The sequence below is a fragment of the Sturnus vulgaris genome, chromosome 15, assembly GCF_052056855.1.
Source record: "Sturnus vulgaris isolate bStuVul1 chromosome 15, bStuVul1.hap1, whole genome shotgun sequence".
NCBI classification, from domain to species: Eukaryota; Metazoa; Chordata; class Aves; order Passeriformes; family Sturnidae; genus Sturnus; species Sturnus vulgaris.
The window spans coordinates 1,469,094-1,491,410 of NC_142257.1; the positions used below are offsets into that span (position 1 = coordinate 1,469,094).

At 50.7% G+C, this 22,317-nt stretch overlaps 2 protein-coding genes across 3 annotated transcripts in view; both read right to left on the minus strand.

Moving 5' to 3' along the window:
- HTR4 (5-hydroxytryptamine receptor 4) overlaps window positions 1-6,588 on the minus strand; it is a 78,334-nt gene extending 71,746 nt beyond the window's left edge. The window contains exon 1 of one of the 2 annotated variants that reach the window (XR_015807121.1): window positions 6,163-6,588. The gene's annotated coding sequence lies outside the window, so the exon portion shown is untranslated. The remainder of the gene's footprint in view (window positions 1-6,162) is intronic. The other variant, XR_015807124.1, reaches the window with a different exon arrangement.
- Window positions 6,589-14,244: 7,656 nt separating this feature from the next.
- LOC106860447 (sulfate transporter-like) lies at window positions 14,245-19,099 on the minus strand. Its single transcript, XM_014888284.2, has 2 exons — window positions 16,578-19,099; window positions 14,245-15,921 (listed from the first exon to the last, which is right to left on the minus strand). The coding sequence occupies exons 1-2, from the start codon at window positions 17,148-17,150 to the stop codon at window positions 14,350-14,352; spliced, it is 2,145 nt and encodes a 714-aa protein (XP_014743770.2). The 5' UTR covers window positions 17,151-19,099; the 3' UTR covers window positions 14,245-14,349.
- Between the last annotated feature and the right edge of the window lie 3,218 nt (window positions 19,100-22,317).

A 22,317-nucleotide genomic window follows, 5' to 3' on the forward strand; every position in this document is an offset into this window, starting at 1 on the left:
CTTGGGATGCAAACACGGAGGGAAGCATTAATCCAAAGCAGAATTAATCTGCTGCCACCATCAGCATTATTGCTAATAACAATAATAACAATAATAATAGTAATAATAATAATAATAACAACAGTGGAGTGTGATCACAGCCCTTCCTCATTGCCAGAATTCCAGGCAGCAGCAATTCCTGGCTGCTGGAAACCTTTCCTCTGCTCCAAGCTTTTCTTTTCTGAGCTAAGAATTCCCCTGGCACTCCCACCCTAGAGATATTTGTGCTCACACTGCCCTGAACTGTCCCCCACAGCTCAACAACCCAAATTTCTCCTCCCTTTCAACATTTCTGTGGTAAATGGCTGTTCCATGGAGCAGGGAAACCCTGAGCTGAATGGGCAGAAGGAAATCCCTTCTCCCTCCAGTTCCTGATTCCCTGGTTATGTTTTAATCATCCTCCTTGCTGTATTTTATTAAAAGCAAACACAAGTGCAGGAGGGCTGCTTGTTTTCCTCCCTGAGCTATAATAGAAGGGATCTGATCAATAAAACAGCTCAGCCAAGCAGAGCCCCTGGAAATCTGGGCACTCATAAAAGGCATCTTTGCAATTAGTTTTTATCAGCTCCAGGATTTTCTGCTGACCAAGGAGGCTCCGAAACTCACAGCAGGGAGGAGATGCTTGCTCTGCACTGTGCACAGCAGGCTGGGTTATTCGGGAAGGTTTTGGGGGCTGCAGAGCTGGGTTTCCTGTGTCTGTGACAGAGGCTCCATGTGCAGCCCAGCCTGGAATTCAGAGCCAGGAGCAGAGAGGGGATGAAGGCAAAGGGGAGGAGGGAAAGGGAATTTTCGTTTTTCACAGCAGCACGAGCTCCTGGTGCTTGCACAGAGGGCAACAGGAGCAGTTCCACTGTCAGATTTCAGTTTATGCCCCTGGAAGTTTGGTGATGGCTCAGCAGATATTCCTTGGAGGGTTCAATCTGACTCTGCCTTCTCCTGTTTTGGCTCTGCCACTGGAACCCAGCGAAGCAGCTGCTGAACACAACATTCAGCTGCTTCTCAACGCTCCTGGAAGATGCTTTCCCTTCATCCTGAACCCCCCTGCTCATTTCTATTTCACAGATTCCTTTAGCCTCCCTTATCAGACACCTCCATGCCCTAATTTCCAATTTATATTCATTGCTGCGACTTTCCCTTATTTTTCTGGGGATGGCGTTGACTGGGTTTAGGTTTCTATTTTATTTCCTTTTTCCCTTCTCTTCTGAACGATAAAAATTTTGCTTGGCAGTTTTTCCTGTCAGGGAAAACATGTTTTTGTAACAATCCCATGGAGGGCCCGTGAAGAAGAAACACGTTCCACTGCTTTGGCTCATCCAAAATCAAGCCTTGAGTTCTGGCAGACAAAGCCCTGAGAGGAGTTTTAATGGTGGCAGCTTTGACTTCAGCGAGGTTAAATCATCCATAAAGAGCCAGATCACCACAAACATCCTCAAACTTTTCTGGAACCAGCCTGGCTCTCACCTCACCAACGATTTCACTACAAACCCCAGCCCAACATCCTCAGCTGAGGAGCCCCAAAAGAGCCAGGACACCTCAAAATAACTTCTGGAACACTGAGCAGGGAAGATTTCATTTGCTGGAGGTTCAGCTGCATCCTTCAAGCCCTCCCAGGAAAATCTCTGAGAAAGTTTTAATTGTGACCTTCCTGATGTTAGAGCAGCCCTGGCACACCACAAAATGAGGGATTCCTGAGGCCAAATGAAGCCTTCTGCACCTGGGGAAGGTGCTGTGAGCTTTCCATGGGTGCTCTGAGTGTGGGATTTTACTCATTTGGAAGATTCCCGAGCATAAAGGGGGAAACCTCGGGTGTGGACACAAAGAAAAGAGAGGAGGACGTGGTTTGGGGTTTGTTTGGGAAGGCTGAGGAGGGGCAGTGCTGGGGATGGACAGCAGGAGCTGCTGGCCCAGGCTCAGCATCCCCCCTGTCCCCATGGGAGCTGCAGGGACAGGATTTGTCTGTGCCCCCTCAAAAACCAAACAGGGGGGAAAATTCCAAGCAGATCCTGAGCCTTGCAGGTGGCTCAGGGGGGTCCTGGCTGAGCTGGGACAGAGCCCAGCCCTGCTGCAGGGCTGGGGAGCAGGAGTGGGAGCATGGCTGCAGCTGGGATGGGATCTCTCAGGGCTGCTTTTCAGAGGTGTGGAGTCTGTGCAAAGCTCCCCGATTTCAAACAGGGGTGTGGGGGTGAGATGCTGGAGATGAGGGCAGGGTGGGGATGACACTCACGGGCTGCCTCAGCTCAGGGAAACACAGAACCCACAAGAGAATCATCTCCCTGCTCTGCTTGGTGCAACAGGTCCAGCTCCAAACCAAAGCCAGGCTCTGTAAAACCCGTGTGGGAGTAACCAACCCCTCCTGGCTGCACCAGGACGTGCCAAAAACACCCAACACCACCCACAAAGAGGGGCAGAAAGTGGCTTTTCACCCCCATCTGCCCATGCCAGGCTGGTGGCAGGACCCAGGGGGGACTCTCTGGAGCAGCTGCCTTCCTGAGCAGCCACTGCACCTCCAGAGATTTTCTCTAATTGTTTCCTTAATCACATCAAATTGCCCAAGTTCCATTTGTGCTCCTGCAGAGTAATTTGCTTCCCCTCCCATGCCCTGTGTCTCTGCCCCACGTCTGCAGCCACTCCTCAGGGCTGAGGGGAGCCTGAATTAGATTATGGGCTCTAATAAAAATGAGTCTAATGGAATTACACGACAAGGCCAGATGAAAGTCAGCTGCTTTGCAAATCCTGGGCTTGGGTTGGTGTTAGCTGAGGGAGCAAGCACATGGATCATCCCTCCCCTGGCCCCACACATCCACTCTCAAGAGGCAAAGGTAACATTTCCCTGATAAATAATAATATAATAAAGGCAATCCCACAAAAAAGGCACCAGGGAGAGCAGGGAACGCCGGGGAACAGAAGTGCAAGGAGTGAAATGCAAAAGCCGTGAAGCACTTTCCCATAAACTTCACCACAACGAGGTTTTTCACACTCTGCTTCCTCGAGGAATCAACCGGCTTTACAAAGAAACATTGGCACCATTTAATGGGTGTATTGGTCTTTTTAGAAAGATTTTTTTTTGGAGAGACTACCCAAGGAATGAGGAATGACAATGCCAGAACTGGGGACAGTCTCTGACTTGACACTCATCAGTGTCTTTATCTGCAAATAAGCCAGGGAAGCCTTAAGTGGGCATTAATTAATTAATTAGTAGCGTTCCCATGAGAGATTTTCTTTAACCCCCAGAACCTGGCACTGTCCCCTCAGATTTGAACCACGGGGTTCTCAGGATTCATACCAACATTCATTACAGTCACAGAATCCCAAATCCCAGAATCATTTGGGTGGGAAAAGCCCTCCCAGCCCATTGAGCCCAAGCTGTGCCTGATCCCCACTTTGTCCCCAGAGCACTCAGTGCCACCTCCAGGGATGGGGACCCAAACCCCCCTGGGCACTTCCAATCCCTGCCCACCCTTTCCATGCAGAAATTCCTGCTGATGTCCAACCTGAGCCTCCCCTGGCCCAGCCTGAGTCCTTGTGGATCCCCAGGCAGCTGAATCCAGAGGGGCTCAGTGAAATAACTCAGATAATTTCCATCTATGCACAAAGCCAGCCAGGGGCAGCCCTGCCCTGCTCCCTGCATGCTCTGTCCCACGTGCAGCTGCATCTCCCTTGAACTCACCTGGAAACTCCCTCCACAAATTCCAGACATTTCCCACCCAAAGGGCCCAGCCCCTTTCTGGCAGGCACCTGTCCCTTGCTCTTTGTCCTGCCCCAAACTTCCTGGAATACCTGGAAAAGGGAACAAACAAGGAAAACACGAGGCATGCCAGCTGGCTCCAGAGGATGGAGAGGAGGGAGGGAGAAGCAGAAGCACTGCTGGCACAGGAGCACAGTTGGCACAGAGGAGCTGAATGTACAATTTGGAGACTTCCTAGAAGGCCTTAATGAGCCAACAGGCTCAGTCAGAGCACTCTTACTTTTAAATCAGTGTTTACAAAGTCCTGGGCAAACTCAACTCTGTCTGTCACTGGTCAGAGCCTGCTTGAGGAAGTAAACACACTTTGGTGTAGAAGGAGTTATTATTTAAGCACCCTCAGCCTGACTCATGTTTGTTTTTCAACGGCGTTATTGGGCAGAGCTGACAGAGCCAAGGTCAGGCTGGCAGGGGGAAGAGGCAGAGGGAAGATGATCCACAGGGATGATCCACAGGGAAGATCCACAGGGAAGATCCACAGGGAAGATCCACAGGGAAGATCCACAGGGAAGATCCACAGGGATGATCCCCAGGGAAGATCCACAGGGAAGAGCCACAGGGATGATCCACAGGGATGATCCACAGGGATGATCCACAGGGATGATCCACAGGGATGATCCCAGAGGAGAGGAAGGTGCTGCTGCTCCTTGCCCATCACAGCAGTCCCCATTCCTGCTGGGAATGCTCCCATCCCCGGGTCCACCTGCGGCTTTTCCCCCAAGGAGTGGCACTGCTGCCCATCCCTGGGGAATGACCTCAGCCAGGCCATCCATCGCCCTCTGCTACACTGACAAAATCCAAATAATCTCCTAAAAAGCTCCACCCTGCCTTTGCCAAGCGAAACCAGCCAACTGCAGTAACAGGGCACAGAGAAAAACCATCCTCCTTCAAGAAACGCTGGGAAATATTCCCGTTAAAAGGCAAGGATTTTGGTTTTAAGAAGAAATGAAGTCATAATGACATCACACATTTCAAAGCACACTCCGGGCTGTCCTGGCAAACCAGGACTTGGCTCCTTCCTCACCGCCCTCAAGCAACACAAACTTGCAGCTGGGTAATTGTTTTAATTACTCACCCTTCTGTCAAGTTTCTGGGGGTGAAGTTTGTTTTTGGAGCAAGGGGAGATGCCTCAGGGGGTTGAGGAAGTGACACAGTTCTCTCACTCCCGGCACAGCTCTGTCAGATCCACAAACTGGCTCCGGTCCCAGCCCCTGGATCAAAGCTGGAGCAGGAACTCCTGCGAGCTTCCCTCGCTCTGGAGTAATTGTGAGCAAATCTCAGCGGCAATGAAAGGCTCCAAGCTCAGTGACAGGAGCTTGGAACGGATACAGAGCCCGGGGAGCTTCAGAGCCTTTGCACTCTGGACCCGGGGACACAACGGGCACAGCCCTGGAAAACACCGAACACCTTCCTTCACCCCAATCACAGAATCGCCAAGGCTGGAAAACCCCTCTGAGATCCTCGGGTCCAACCATCCCCCCAGCACTGCCAAGGCCAGCGTGTCCCCAAGCGCCACAACTGTCCCCAAGCGCCACAACCTGCCCGTCCTTTGAACTCTGCCAGGCGCTGCCTTTCATCCTCACTTCAGCCAAGTTTTCCACTCGTGCAGAGCCCGCCGAGCCTCCCGGTGACCCCCCCTGTGCCAGGGGCTCCCGCTCTCTGCCAGCCTCGGTCCCGGTCCCCCCCAGCTCAGTGCTGCCCATTCTGTGCCCGCTTTGCCGGGCACGGGAGCCGCACATCCCGCTCGGTGCCACCTTCACCTGTGCAGCCACACACGCACCAACCTTCCCTCCGCTCCCTCCGAGCGCTCCGGGGCTCTGCTGTGCCCCCAGGGGACACCGGGCACGGGGGATGCCAGGTACTGCACACGGGGGGACACCGGGCACGGCACCTGGGGACACCGGGCACCGGGAACATTGGGGACACCGGGCACCGCACACAGGGGGGACATCGGGCACCGGGAACATTGGGGACACCGGGCACCGGGGACACCGGGCACTGCACACGGGAAATGCCGGGCACCACACACGAGGGACACTGGGCACCGGATCCGAGGGGACACCGGGCACACGGGGGACACCGAAAGCTGTACCGGAGGGACACCGGGCACGAAGGATGCCAGACACAGCACCTGGGGACACCGGGCACCGCACACGGGGATGCCAGGCACCGCACACGGGGGACACCGGGCACCGTGTCCAAGGCTTTCCTTGCTGCCCGGGGGACACCGGGCACCGCACCCGCATCCTCACCCGCATCACCCCCGCCACTGCCAGGCTCTCCCAGGGCGAGGAGGGCGAACAGCTCCCCCCGGAGCGGGTTTGTCACCATCCCCACCGGACCCCCCCATCCACCCTCTGCCTCCGCCGCCTCCTGCTCACCATGGCCGGGGCAGAGCCCCGCGGCGCCCGGCGCGGCTCCCCCGGCGCTGCCGCTCATCCTGCCGGGGCAGGACGGGGTCGGTGCTGCCCAGGTGAGGGATGCGGTGTGTCCTCCCCTCCCAGGTGCGGGGTGCGGTGTTTCCTCCCCTCTCAGGTGAGGGATGCGGTGTGTCCTCCCCTCCTAGGTGCGGGGTGCGGTGTGTCCTCCCCTCCCAGGTGAGGGATGCGGTGTGTCCTCCTCTCTCAGGTATAGAATGCGGTGTGTCCTCCTCTCTCAGGTATAGAATGCGGTGTGTCCTCCCCTCCCAGGTGAAGGATGCGGTGTGTCCTCCTCTCTCAGGTATAGAATGCGGTGTTTCCTCCTCTCCCAGGTGCGGGATGCGGGGCTGCGCTCCCTCCCGTGGCTCCGCCCGCACGGGGAGCGGGGGATGCCCGGCTCTGTCCCCGCCCCGCCCGGGGAAAACCGGGGCCGTTCCCCCCGAGGGACCAACCCCGAGCTCGCCCGGTGTGAGCGCTGTGGGCAGGGCACCTCTGCCTTTATCCCCGTGAATTCCCGCTGCTGCTTCTCCCTCGCCTTCGGAGCAGCTTCAGGGATCCGTGGTTTGGTTTGGAAGTGCAGCGAGCCCATCTTGCTGTAACTTGCACGACAGGAACTGCTTTTTAAAGATCGGAGGGGTTTTGGCAAAGATCTTTCAATGGATTTGTCAAAACAAACAAAAAAAATTGGCGGCATTTCCAAGCACGCTGCAAAGGCTTTTTCAGTCACAGCATCAGTGCAGCTCCCCTGCCATTACTGGAGCTTTGGCAGCTGAAACCTGGCCCTGACAGAATTAACAAAGCTCAGTCTTGGCAGAGCAGGACACCACAGGCAGCTCATCAGCTGAGCTGTTAAAACACTCACTGAAATATCAGACTGAGCACAAACCCAGGATCAGAGCAGCTCCAGGTGTGGTCACCTTCACCTTTCACTTCTGGAGCTGCAGTTTGGGAGTTTCAAGCTCCAGTGCCTTTGTGCACTCACTGAGATCTTCGGGCTGGGATTTCTCAGAGCAGAGCTGCATCTCTGGATTCACAGGGACACGCAGGGAACACTCAGGTTCAGAGAAGTCATTTGGTTTTGGAGCATTTCCATGCCCTTTAATCACAGCTGAGCTCCTTGCCCCTGGAAAAGGGACATCCCCAATTGTGTGTGGATACAGGAGAAACCAGAGCACCCACAGAATTGCAATATCTGCTGCTTGCCGACAAAATAAATAAAGAAAAAAATGTATATTAAACACATTATCAACTTGCTTGATAGCACTAATTTTTTTAACCTCTGGGGGGGTTTTGGCAAAAGATTTTTCAGTGGATTTCTCAATAATTTGGTGGTGCTTTCAGGCAGTGCAGGCAAACACCACCCAGGCTGCCAGGCTTCATGTGTGCTGCATGTGTTTGTCCATCACTATAGAAACTGAAAGACAGAGAGAAAAAAATAACATTAACAAAAGTAAAACACATCCAATCCATGAAGAAACGTGTCACAGTTGGGATTTTCTCAGACTCAAAGGAGCAAAACCAAAGTGAATGAAGGTGGCCTGGGTGGAGCTGTTAAAGAGCTCCTAAAACAATTTTGGTTTGCCTTCATTTTCCTCTCCATGGTACTGATGTGAGTTTTCTGCTCATTTTTATTATTTACTAATAGCAGATATGAGTGGTAGCTACTCATTAGTGTAGCCTCACTTTTAATCTTTAATTTACATATAAATGTATGTGGCTTGATGTCTCTTCGTGGAGCAAACAATTTTAATTCTTCCTGGCAAGATCTGAGTGCTCAGAGCAGCTCCTCACCTGCCTTCCAAGGTGTTCCCAGCCAGGATCTCCAGCAGCAGCTCCTCAAGGGAAAAAACGGCTCAAAAGGGAAAAATCAGAGTGGAGCCCTGAGCCAAACCCATCCTGAGTCTGCAGGAGGGGGAGAACTGAGGTTAAATTGGTTTTTGTGCTCTCCTGTCAATGTTTGAGTGCGTTGAGGGCCAGCAGGGCTCTGGGGCAGGGTTAAAGCTGCCCAGGGGAGGGGATTTGGTGCCTGGAGAAGGCAGAGCCCAAGTTCCTTCCATCTCTGGCTGTTCTGAGCCTGAGCCATGCTGAACCCCAGTGCTGGCACCAGCTTAATGCGGGTTCCTCTCCAGGATTAGCAAAAAATTTATTCCTCCTGAATGGGGTGCCTAAAAAATGGAATTAATTTTTTTAACTGTAAAATTGGAGGGGATTAGAGAGGGACATAAAGGTTTTTTTGGTTTGTTTTTTTGTTTTTTTTTTCTCTTTTTCCTCCTCTCCTCCTTTTCTTCCTGCTCTAACAATGATGAATCCCGAGATGTGGTTGAGAAGGAGAGTGGCTGAGTGATTCATCGGGACTGAATCACAGCCACTCTGCAGAGGAATTCGCTGCTGCAGGTGTGGCCCCATCCCTGCTGCACCCCCAGGAGCAGAGAGGGACAGACCCTGATCCCTCTGAGCCCTCCCTGGTCTCCTTTACCCACGTGGGAGGGATTTTATCAAAAAGAGAGCCTGAATACACCGAATTTCTGAGGGTTTTTACCCACTGCTGGATCACGCAGCCTCCCACTCCCCTGGTGAAAACTTTCCTTCTATTCCATTTTAAATGCAAGCTTTCCACCCCTCTCTCTCTCTCAGAGATTCCCCCACTAATCCTGGGATACAGCAGCAATTGGTACCCAGATCTAAGCTGGAAAATCGGGATGCAGCAGCTGAAAATTCCTGGGATTTCCCAGTGGTTGGATTTTCTGAGCACATCAGAGGAGAGGCAGCAGAAAAATTCTGGTCTGCAGCTGATTTACAGCACCAGCTGGCTTGATGCTTGTCCTTACAGGGAATTTTGTCTCTCTGTTGTCACCACCTCCTCTCCCCACATTATTCACACCCAGAACACTCTGGATTGCCAGGAATCCACACTGCCAGACTCCTGCTGAAAGATTCCATCCAAGCCAAGGTGGGGAGCAGTTCAAAGCTGAAAGGATCAGAAAGCAGAGAGTCACCCTGGTGATTCCTGAACAGACAGGATTTTAAATAATCCAACTCTGCCATCTGTGGCAGGAACTCTCCCTGTTTGCAGAGCACTGGGATCTGTTCCCCACAGATTATTTACAGCACTACCTGCAGACACAAATCTAAATCCCTGAATTTCAGCTTTAAAGCAGAACATCTGGGTCACTTTTACCTGTGTAAAGATCACTGTTCATAACACAGACATTGTTAGTTCAGCTTTCATTAGAGGAGCACAGAATTATTTTACAGGCATTGAAAGACCCTCTCAGAGTGACCCTTGCAGGTATTTGTTATCTCAGGACCAAAGGTGCAATCAAAGCAAGGGGCAACCAAGTCAGCATCATCTGGAGAGTCAGAGCTGGAGGCAAATCCCACATTTACAACGGCTGGAAACTCCTAAACAATCCCCCAGAAATTTTAGGATGAGGCTCCTCCTGGGGGAGCTTCTCTGACCCATCTCAATCTCTCTCTGAAAGCCCCAGAAATGTGATAGAACTTTCCATAGTTCTCTTTTAACTGTTTTGTTGGTTTTTTTTCTTCTAAAATCCTATTTCTAATGAAAAATTCCCACTTGGTTCTCTGCTCCAGCAAGGAAGTTTTGGAAGAAAAAGCAAAAATCCATTTCCTGCCATGCTCCCAGTGCTGAGGGGTGGTTGGGTGTTTGTCCTTCTACCCTGAGACTCTGCAGAAATCCCTTCCCCTTCCCTGCCCGAGCACAGGGAGGAATTCCTGGGATGTGGAGCCCTCCTGGGCTGCCTCAATTCCATGTGAGTGTGATCCCATGTGAGTGTAATTCCACATTTCCATGTGAGTGTAATCCCATGTGAGAGTAATTCCACATTCCCATGTGAGTGTAATTCCACATTCCCATGTGAGTGTAATTCCACATTCCATGTGAGTGTAATTCCACATTCCCATGTGAGTGTAATTCCATGTGAGTGTAATTCCACATTCCCATGTGAGTGTAATTCCATGTGAATACTGATAACTGATGTGGCTGTGAATAACAGAGCTGGGTGAATCATTCATCATGGATTATTGACAGGATTAATTTTACCTCTTTTTCTGCTCTCAGGATGCCCACAAACCCCCCCTCCACTGAATTTATTTCCACTTTCTTTTATGGAATATTTCTGGAGACAATGGACATTAAAGCCAAGTAATTTTTCTCCTCTGTGCTGGGCTCAGTGAGACGTTTGCTGTCAGGTTAACCCTTGCAAACTCTCCCTGCAGGTGTCTTTTCTGCTGGCATCCCTCGGGTTTTGCACATCAGCTCCTCTCCAGACAGGACATCCCCAGTTCTGTGTGCTGGCACTTCTGTGTGTGACAAAAATCCCGAGCGTGCCTTCCCTCGGCCATTCAGCACCACGTGGATGATTTGGGATGTTTTGGGATAATTTGGGATCATTTTCCCCAAACAGGGCAGGGATTGCTCCTTGGAGATGGCTGCAAAGCCTGCAGGGCCCCGAGGCTGCTGTTTCCATGGCAGCACATCCCGGTGAGCAGGATTAAAAACAAACCAAAATAAATCTGCACCGAGGATTGTCCCGGATTGTCCCTTCCCACCCTTGGCCCTGGGGACCCTTCCCCTCTTTTCTCCCTGCTGGAATCCTCGGGCTTTGCCCTCTGAGCCCCCTGGTGCTGCTGCAGCTCTTTGGGGTTTCTGTGAGATGCAAAATCCGATTTCCCCAAATCCTTTACCTGCTCAGTGAGGCGGCATCGTTTCTGATTCCTAATTCCCTATGAAAAACCTTCAAAAGGGAAAGGAAAAAGGAGGAGAATTCTTTATTCAGAGCTGTTCAAAGAGATGAGAAGAGGCTGCAGGTGCTTTGCAAACCCTTGGAGGTAAAACCAGCCCGTGCCCAGGGCAGGGAGCCCCAGGGTGGAGTTTCCTCATTTTCCTTTTATGTTTCCAGGATGAAATTTCCAGGAATTTGCTGGAGTTAAGCCAGAGCTGCCCATCCCTGGGCTGTGCTGTACCCACAGGTTTAGGCCAGGCTTTGATAAGATGGACACAGGGCTTTCCTGAGTCCAATAAATGCAGAAAACAATTCAGTATTTGCCTTTTTAATTCAATGTTTTCCCTTCCAGGTAACAAACACCAGGAGTTCCTCACCCGAATTTAACTCACCTCTTTTTAACCCTCAGCCATTTTCACATCTCCTTTCTGCAGTTTTCACCCTGATCTGGGCAAAATTTATGGCAAAATGCAGAAAACTTTGAAGGCAAGGTCATTCTGTAGCTTCCCAGCCACAGCAGATATTTGAGGCTGAGAGGGCACGGGGTGGGCTCAGTGAAAGGAAATCACTTTTCACCAGCAGCAGCTGCTGGGCTTCCTCTCTGAGGCCACACACACAAAAAAACCCAAACAAAAAACCCAAAACCAAACAAATAAAAAACCCCCCCAAAACCAACAGAACCAAAACCAATAACAACAAAAACCCCCAACCCCCCCAAACAAACAAACAAAAAAAAAACCCAAAAAAAACCCCAAAACCCCAAACCCCCCAAATAAAAAAAAACACCAAAACCAAACCAAAACCCAAAACCAACAAAACAAAACCAAAACAGAAAAAAACCCGAAACAAAAAAAACAAAAAAACCAAAAAAACCCAAACAACCAAAAAAAAAAAAACCCAGCAAAAAAAAAACCCCAAAAACCACCAAAAACCCCCCAAAACCACAAAAAAATCCCCAACCCCCCAAAACAAACAACAATTAAAAAACTAAAAAAACCCCAAAACCCGAAAAAACAAAAAACAAAAAAACCCAAAAAACCTCAAAGAAAACAACCCCAAAAAACAAAAAAAGCCACCCCAAAACAAAAAAGGTAACACAAAAAAAATTTTTAAAAAAGGGGAAAAAAAATGTATAAAAGCAAAAAGCAAGAATTGGTTTGGTTGTGGTCCAGCAGAGCCATCCTGTGGCAGGTGACACTCGGGTCACCAACACCCCCCACCTGTCCTTTTGGGATTTCTTCATTTTGGGATAAAGCAGAACTGCCCTGTCCCTGTGTGATCCTGTCCCCAGGGGACACCCCACTGCCAGCTGCCACACTGAAATAATAAAAATATTGAAATATTTATAAGAGCACAAAGATCCCATTAAATGCCCTTTTCTTTAAAAAGAATCAATTAATGTAAAAAAAAAAAGCACAGATTCCTCGGTGAGGATGGTCTGAAATAGGAACAACGTGGAGATGTCAGCACTGAGCATTTTTATTTCTGCTCTGCTTTGGTGAACTTTGGGATCCGTTTTCCTCTGCCTGGGAGCCTCGGCTGCTGCCAGGCTTGGCAGATATTTCACAAAACATTTCAACTTTATATAGAAACCACAATTGTACCTGCTCAGACACTCCCCAGTCACCAAAGAAAGAAAACAAAAGAGACATTTTCTCCTTGGTGCGCTCTTTTCTCAGCCTTTAGACTTTAAAAAAAAAGAAAAAAAAAAGAAAAAGCTCCTTTTCTGTGACTCTTTTTCTATAACTATGGGGGTTATACACTTTTTTATTTTAAAGATGAGCTCTCCATGAGCTGTTCAGGAGTTCAGGTACTTACCTAAATAAATCCCAGAACTGTGAAACATGAAACAAAGCTGCAGGATTTTTAATCAATGCTAAGGGCAGCAGATGGAGCAGAGCTGCTCCAGTGCAGGTGGAGCTCATGTCCCTCCTCCAGGAGACCCCAGGGATGGAGGCCAACCTGAGCTTCCACTGCTCTGACCACGAACTGGCCCTGGACCGAGTCCTTTGTCCCTGCTCTGTCCCATTTACTGGGCTGAAAGTGATATAAAAATAGCAATTCTCCCTGAGTGTCCCGGCAGTGTGGGGACAGCAGGAGCCCTGGGGATGTTTGAGAGCTGGGCAGGGGCTACCAGCAAGATCCCAAATGCTGGAGAGGACAGGGAAGGCAAAGTCAGCAGCCCTGAAACCTGCCGGGTATCTCTGTGGCATTGTCCCAGCTCTGCCCACGTGAGGATCCGTGTCCCATTGGATGCAGGATCTGTGCTCAGGATTGCACCAGGCTGTGCCCAGGAATTGCCAGCACTGGGTTTATTTCCTGCTGTGCCTTTATGACCCCGCTGACACCGTAAAGGCTCTGAAGCCGAACTAAAATAATTTAATTTTCTCCATAAACGGCCTTGTAAAGAAATGCTGCTCAAAGGGGAAGGGTGCTCAGGTAACAGGAATTTTTTACTGCCTCCTGAAGTGCCCCATTCCTCTTTGTTCTGTGGCTGATGTAACTCCCTGGGGAGTTTCCTCCTGCTGGGATGGCCTGAGAGGATCCTTGGAAAGAGCTCTGGGAGCTGCATCCCACCCACACCTGGAGCACAAATATCCATCCCCCTGCAAGGAGATCTTTGGGCAGTTCAGTCCCCCTGGCACAGCCTCACCCCAAGGACTGCAAGCAGCAGTTTAAAATAATTTAAAAACCCATTTAAAAATCATCTTTTAAACACAAAAAGGCATTTCCCTGAGCACAGCCACAGGATTCCTTTTCCAAACACTTTATTTACAGCAGTCTCCCATCCCTGGCCTTCCAAGCCACAATTCCCTCCAGCAGGATTTCTTTTCGGGGTGGGAATGGGAAGATGCTCCCAGTCCCTGCCATGGCAGGGGGGAATGGGATGAGTTTTGGGGTCCCTGTTCATGGCAGGGATGAATGGGATGAGTTTTGGGGTCCCTGTTCCTGGCAGGGTCCATGGGATGAGTTTTGGGGTCCCTGTTCCTGGCAGGGTCCATGGGATGGGTTTTGGGCTCCTTTTCCCGAATTCCCGGCAATTCCCGGCCCCGCGCGGCTCACCCGCGCCCCCCAGTGGTCACGCGGGGCAGCGCAGCTCCCCCAAACCCCTCCCCAAACTCCCCTTGTGCCCCATCCCGAGCATCCCCCGGTGCTCATCCCTCCCCAAAAACCCTTCCTGTCCCATCCTGAGCATCCCCCGGTGCTCATCCCTCCCCAAAAACCCTTCCTGTCCCATCCCGATCATCCTCCGGTGCTCATCCCTCCCCAAATCCCTTCCCCACCCTCCTGCCCCGTCCCAGCCTCTGGCAGAGCCTCCCGGCCCCTCCTGCGTTCTGACAGCACAAACACCGAGCCCGCTCCCGAGCCCATCCCCTTTGGGAACCTTTCCTGGCTCCCAGGGCTACAAAGACACCTGCAGGTTCATCTCTTCGGGCTCGGGGAGAGCAGCCTGTCTGTCCTTGCTTTCCCCCTGGTGCCGGCGCTCAGCAAACTTCACGGCATCGTGGATGCAGTGGAAGGCCAGCTGGCCCCCAGCGCTGCTTTCCTGGCCATCCCAGCCTCCCTCCCGGAGCCGCTGGCGGATGGAGGGGTTGCAGTTGGCCAGGAGCACCTGGACACCGATCTCCTTGTAGTCGTGCTGCGTCTCCTTCAGCACGGACAGACCCGCGGTGTCAATGAACTGCATGGCCCCACAGTCCAGGATCAGCGTGTGTATGTCTGGGGAGGGGGGACAGGGATGTGCTGGGGGCTTCTCAGATCTTCTCCTGGCCTGTTTCAGGCAGCCAAACCCGGTGCCCAAAAAGCTCCTGCCGGTGCCACCGTCCGTGCGTGCCTGAGCCCTCAGCAGGACAGGATTGAGCCCGGTTTTCTGGTACAGCACAGCCTTGAAATAATCCTTGTTGGCGTAGTACAGCGAGCACTCAAAGCGGAAAATTTTGATGTTGGCGATGCTGCTGAGCTGTTTGTAGGTGGCCTGGTCCTCGTAGACCTCCCTGTCGCCGACCTTGCCCAGCAGCGTGGCCCGGGGGCGCTGCGTGCGGAAGATAACGCAGAGCAGGGCGAAGCAAACGCCCACCAGGAGCCCGATCTCGGTGGTGACCAGCGTGGAGCACAGCATGGTGGCCCACCACACCACCGTGTCCAGTTTGCTGAGCTGCCACATCCTGGGCGTGTCACGGAATTTCCTGAGGCCACCTCGCAGGTTGACGATGGTGACCACCCCCAGGATGGAGGTCTGGAGCGAGTAGAAGAGCGGGGCGATCCAAAGCAGCACCAGCAGCAGCACCAGCGAGGTGACCAGCCCTGACACCTGCGTCTGGCTGCCCGTGGACTCCTTCAGCAGGGTCTTGGTGAGGGCAGCAGAGCTGGCGAAGCAGTAGAAGAAGGAAGGGATGAGGTTGCACAAGCCGATGGCGATCATCTCCTGGTTGGCACTGACGGTGTAGCCGTGCTTCTTGGCAAAGATTTCCGCCAGGGACACGGTCATGGCAAAGCCAATGACGGCGATGGGCACGGCATCCAGTGCCAGGCTGGGGAACAGGCTGGTGGCTGGCACGGTGGGTTTCCTGAAGCCCGTGGGGATGTCCCCACACACGGCAGAATTGTAGCGCTGCTCGAAGTCAAAGTAGTGGGAGATGATGGTGGCCACGATGACCACCAGCAGCTCGATGGGGAAGGGCGCCTTCATCCTCGCCTTGTAGCGCTCGTTGAGCTCCTTGACGGGCACTATGATGGCCAGGGCCACCAGGCTGGTGAGCAGGTCACAGATGTTGGTGTTGTGGATGTACCTGAACAGGTCCACCCAGGTGAGGACGAAGGAGCCCACCCCCTCGCGACGAGGGGTTTTCAGCCCCAGCAGATATTTCATCTGGGAGGTGATGATGGTGAGGCTGGAGCCGGCCACGAAGCCACCCAGGAGAGGCTCTGACAGGTAGACAGCCACGAAGCCCAGCTGTAAAACCCCCAGCAGGATCTGAAAAGCAAAGCGGCCACAGCTTTAGCAGGGGTGAGAAAGGGCTGCAAGGGGTGGCTGGAAATTCATGTCACTTTGCTGCCACTTTAGCAGCTCTGGCTACTCTGTGCTGAGCATTCCATGGGAGGGATTTGTCTTCAGGAAAACTACAGAGACTTGCCTTTAACGCTGCTCTGTGGCTGGGGATGCCACACAAAAATCCCTACGAGGTCCCTGCTGCTGCCTCCCATCAGAGCAGCTCTGGGTATCACTCACTTGTGATGCTCTGAATTTTAGTTGTCCCAGTGCAAAAGCTTGGAATTTGGCACCAAAACACCAGTGACAGCTGGGCCTGGGCAGTGGGGACACTGCCAGGGAGCACAGCAGGGTCCTTGAGGGCGTTCCTTGTCAGCCCCAAACCTGCTCTAAGCTGCAGGGCTGAGGTGCTGGGAAGGTTCTCACATCCTTCTCTTGCTGTGTCTCATCCTGAGGATGTTTCAGACACATCCAAGGACCTGGCTCACCCATGGAGGAAAACAACCCCCAGCCAGCTGTGTTTGCACTTTTGAAATCACTGCATTCACACACACTCGAGGGTCTAGAAACGTTTCTCGGGAACCAACCCCAAACTCAGAGAAATCCCCGGGAGGAAAGAGCACAGGGGTGACCATCAGTACCTGGTAAAGACCGACCAGAAAGCTCAGGGAGAGCGCCACGGTGATGGCATAGCAGCTCCTGTCACAGCCCTCTGTCCCGTTCATGGGGGAGCTGGAGTTGTCCCCAGGGGCAGTGCTGCTGTCCCCATAGCCTGCCAGCTGCAGGTGGCGTGTCACCGACTGCCCCACCATGAGGCACAGCACCCCGAAGGAGCCCACGCTGGCGTGGCGCGACGTGGCCGTGGCCGCGTAGATGATGTTGCAGAAGAAGTTGGTGTAGATGCCGTAAATGGGATCCTGGTTGGCCAAGAGGGAGTAGGAGATGGATTGGGGGATGGCCACAATGCCCACCAGGAGCCCTGAGATCACGTCCCCCAGGAGCTGTGTCCTGGGGCTGTACTGGGGCAGCCAGTCCAGCACTGGGAGCAGGCGGCGCAGGGACGAGCCCAGGCTCCGTGGGCTGCAGGCAGCTCTGCCTTTCTCCACCATCAGCTCCCTGGTGCTCACATCTCTGGGCTCACGTTCTTCCAGGCTGATAAAAGTGGCAGGAATCTCCTGTGGCCTGTGGGTGGCTTTGTTGGACGTGTCCTCCATGTCCCCGAGGGGAGCTAAGGCAGGAGAGCAGGCAGTGAGGGTCGCATATAAGCAGAAATCTGATTCGAAAAAAAAAACCCAAAAACCTTATAAAATCATTTTGCTCTGCTGAATTAACAGCTAGCCTGTAAGTTCCCATGAGAATGAATCAGAGGAATGACAATCAGTTTGCATAACAATCTACCCTTGTAAAGAAAAATAGATTTTTGGAACAACAAAATATCTGTCCCGTGAGGATCCACGAAGAAAATGTGTGAACTAACCAAAAATAGAGAGATTTGGTAGATATACACCCTGGCCATTTCCTGGCCAATAAAACGAGTGTCAGTGTTAGCAAATTAGATTTAACACGGGGCCTTCTGATATCCCTATAAAAACATGAGCTGTGCAATAAAGATGAGCTTTTCTGCCCATTTTTAGAAATTTCTATTGAGGGGCTGCAGGCACGAGCACAAGGGGCTTTGCTTAGCTCCAGGGCTCCTGACAGGGATAGATAAATAAGTAAATAAAGGGAAATAAATAGAATAAAAGCATTTTCCCCAAGATTGATTCGACCTGATTAACTACTACCCCCAAATCAGGGGCAGAGCTACAGAACCCCCTCTGTGCTCCTTCCACAGGAACTTCAGTGAAATTTCACTGAATTTCACTGAAACTAAAACTCCTTCAAGAACTCTGACTGCCCTCAAGACCCTGCTCATTAAGCAAAAATTTATTTTGAAAATGTCAAGATATTCCAAGGGATACTTTAGGAATCAAGATGTGGGTAAGGGAGATAATTTGAAAATTAATTTTTTTTGTTCAACATTACATGATTTTAAATTGCCTCAGTGGCTTGTATCAAGCAGGGGCTCCCATGTGCAGAATGAAGCCATCCTGGTTTTTCAGGCTGGTTAATTAACAGGGACACCTCCCAGAGCTACTCCAAGGTTTTTCAGTCAAAATGCAGCTGCAACAAAACACCTTTTTGTGACAACTGAATAACACAGAGAGAAAAAAAAAAAAACAACAAAACTCCTGAGGGGACACCCAGAGTGGCTGGAACTGAACTGGGAAGAGGAGAAATCCCATTCCCCTGCCCTGCACACATCACCTGTCCTTACCTGTGGCTGAAGGTTGGGTGTTTCCTCAGCACCTGGAGCTCCTGCCCTGGGGACAGAGCTGTGCCCAGCCTGGCAGCACCCCCTGGGCACAGGAAAACCTGGCCCAAGTGCCACCTCCCTCCCTTGGGATCTGAGCTCCTGAGCCAAGCCATGACTCTTTTATCTCTGCTGGAGACGCCAAGCTGAGCCGTGTTTGGGAAACAAACACCGTTCTGAGAGGGTATTTTGGCTCACAACTTGTCCTGGACACCAGGAATGATTGAAGGACCTTAGAGAAAATGCCAGATAACAGGATTGCTTGGATCTGGAGAAGTGTTTGCTAAACAAGGGGAAGGATGGAAAGGAACCTCCCTGCTGTGCCCCTCCCTGAACTGAGCGGGCTCGGGTCCTGCCGGGCTTCTCTGCTCAGGTTTTCATCTGTTCTAGACAAGATTTGTGCCAAAAACCAAGAAGCAAAGCTCGTTCCAGAATGACTTTCCCTTCCTGGCAGTTTTTCCTCCACAGAGGCTCTGTAGAGCAGAGAGCAAAGCTGTGGAGACACAGGTTATTTCAGGGAGGCAGCAGAACTCTGGATGTGTCAAACCTGCACAATTCCCATTTTGCACAGGTAACAAGGGGTTTTTGCTGTGCTGAAACACAACTGGGAAAAGTTATTTGGTAGGTAAAGGTGAACAATTGAAGCAGCAGCCAGGAAAAAAAAAAAAAAAGAAAAAAGGATTGTTCATCACCCTGAGTGGAAAGAGCAGCCTCATAAATACCAGCTGGAACTGCTCTGCCCTTGTGAGCTGTGCCAACAACCTCCACCAGACCTCTCAGCACTCACTCCCACTCCCCTCGTTCTGCCTCCCTCTTTCCCAGCTCATTTCCATTCACCTAAACCAGATTTTGCTGGATGTGCCATGCTCTGTGCAGCTGGATAAATTCCTGCCAGACAGGCACCTTGGCTTTTCTGGGAGAGGGGGCTGAGGAAATGCTCCACAGCATTCAGAGGGCTGGAGTGGGGATGGAGAGCTGGAATTTCCACAAGGTTTGGGTGGAGAGGCTGGGGAGAAACCCTGGGGGAAGAGAAGGGGAGAATCAGAATCCTGAGCTACATTTATCTCATCAGGGGAAGTCTGGATGTCAGTAATTAGGAGTGAAAAAAGAAGAAACATCCGTGTTCTCTGGCAGCAGGAGAAAATGAGAGCACATGGCAGGGAGGCAGCTGCTCAATGTTTTTATCTATTTATATCAATTTTTTTTTTTTGTCTCTGCCATTCCTCCACAGCTCATGTGTTTCCAGGTGCATCATTGAAAGTTTCCTTTCCCCTGCTCTCAGTAACAGACTCTGTCCTTCCTTGGCCCTGTCCTGAAAGGATGATCCTTTCAGACACTTTATTCCTAATTTCTGTGCCTTGGCCTGGGTGATGTGGTCTCCACTCACTCATTTTCTTTTTCCATCTTCTTCCCTAGCAAATGACCCAAATTTCCATTTTTTTTCTATGAGTCCTTCACCTTGAAGTTCACTGGAGAAGTGATGAGTCAGCCATTGAAGAGCTGGAAATTTTCAGCCGGAAATTTTCCAGGCTGGAATTTTGTCTCATTGTTCCCTGGGATGAAACACAGCTGAGCACAACCCAAATAAACCTAAAAAAGGTTTGACCTCATTTAGGAAGCTCCAGCCCCGGATTTCTGCCCTATCCACCACAAAAATGAGGTGAAGCACTTTTTCCACCAGTGGGAAGACTTAGGTTACCTTCAGCCTGCCTGCTGCTGCTTTTCCTCCCAAATTCCATCTTCATTTTTATCTTCTGGAGCTCTTTTAATTGTCAAGATTTCCTTTTTGCCCTGACAGAGCCCTGCCCTTCCCCTCTCCAAGGCTTCTGCCTCCAAGCCTTCCCTGCCACCCTCCCCTAGAACTTTTCTCTCCCTTTTCTTCTGTTCAAAGTCCTAATTGCTTTTGCACACTCAAATAATAAATATCTATTTTAATCTCTTCCATAGTTTACTTTAAAACATTCCATGCTCTTTGCAGCTCTCCAGCTCCTTGTCCCCGCTGGTTTTCCTGTGATTTTGGTTCTCTGTGCTGGAAATTCTGGCTGTGGGCACTGAGGAGAGGCCACCCCATGTCCTCCATCCCAGCAGAGGGGCAGTAAGAACACCCTGGGTGACACTGTGGACATCTCTGGAATTCCTTTTTTCTAGATGAGGCGAGGCAAGGGCAGAAAACACCAAAATGTCACCAAAATGTCACCAAAATGTCACCAAAATTTCACCAAATTTTTCAAATGAGAAAAGAATTTGCTGGGAGAAACGAAGCACAAAAAAAAATAATTAAAAAAAAAATAAAAAAAAAAAAGAAAACCCACCAGGGGATCTTCAGGTGACCTTGAGCCACCCAGGGCTGTGCTGCCTTCCCTGTGCAAGGTCAGCACGGCTGAAACAAGTTTGTTTCCAAAAGCATCTTCAAGGTTTGCTCTTTATTGCCACTATAAACTCACTCCATGATGGTTTTGGACAATGCAGGTGGAGACAGGAGCCTGCCTGCACTGACACTCTGCTTTCCAGAGCATGAAATCCAAGGATTTTATTCCTGGCATGGTGTGTGAGTAATTTAACACTCATCTATCCCACAGCCAGGTAAGAAACAGAGAAGTGCAAAAGGAAATGCTGGAGTGGCATTTGCTGGTTTTTTTTTAAATTAAATTTAGCAAAAATCATGGCATTTTTGGGGGATTGGTATTCAGGCTTTTTGCAGTGCAGCAAATTGAAGTCTGTGCTGCTGAGCCAATGCATCCCTTTTGTTTTACAGCACAAGTTGGCACCTCCAGTTTTCCTTGAAGCAGATTTAACTGCACAAAAGGGTTTTTAAAGTTTTTTTAACTGCACAAAAGGTGATTTGCTTTAAGGTTTTAAATAAATTTGTGACTATTTGGCTTCTGGAAGTCCCTCAGGTCATGGCTGCACCCACTGCTCCCCATGACTTAGATTACAGTTTTTATTAAAAAAAAAATAAATAAAAAAGGAAGTGAGCCAGGTAATGGTGCCAGGTTAAGAGAGATGATTTTCCTTACCTTCAGAGGAGGGTTTGACCATTTCTGGATGGCTGCTGGTTCAGCTTCACTTGAAATGTATTTACTGTAAAACATCATATTTTTTAAGGGGAAAACAAGGAAAAGGAGACAGGCCCAGAACTGGAGCCACTGCTGAGATGGCAAAACACAACAGAAGCAGCTGAGTACAAAAAAGATGAACAGAACCTCTCCAGTTGTTTCTTGGAAAGGGATTATTTACATTTCTGCAAGAGATAACACATCCCCCAAAAAAATTTTTGCAGCCCCCTGCTCTCTGGCAGGGCAGTTGAACATTCAGGGGTTCCAGCAGGGCAAAGAAAACACAAATACTGAGAGGCCAAAAGTGTCACTGCCCCTGGGGGCTGAGAGGGACCAGGAGAACTACAAATAAAGAGTATTTTCACTCCTGGAAGATGAAAAAAAAAAAAAAAAAAAAAGGCCAATCGCATATAGAGGTTTTGGGGAGGATTCTGTCTTCATACAACAAGGATGAAAAAAATTCTTTACCAGCTTTTGCTGCATCCCCTCGTTGCTGTCCCCACTTTTTTCCCTGCATGACACATTCCCAGTGCTTGTGACCCTTTCCCAGATTATCCAGTTAATCACTGGAAAGGCTGTAATGGCTCTGCTAACAGATTAAATTTATTCCAGATGAGTGCAGTGGAGGGAAAACCTGGAGACACATTTCTATTTCACGCTGAATTGGCACCCAGCCCAGGGGATTTGGCATCCTTGGGGGGTGAGGAACTGGCACAGGGTGCCCAAAAAAGCTGCCCCCTACCCCTGGAAATGCCCAATGCCAGACTGGACAGGGCTTGGAGCACCCTGGGGTAGTGGAAGGTGTCTAATACCTACGTGACAGGATTGGATCTTCCATCAGATTTGAAACACAAGGAGAAGCTTTTTCCCAGCACTCAAACATTGGGATGCTGTCACAGGCTGGGCTGGCACTCAGCAGCTTTGGGAGAAGGGCTGAGGAAGGGCTGCAAAAACTGCAAAAGTGCTCCCAAA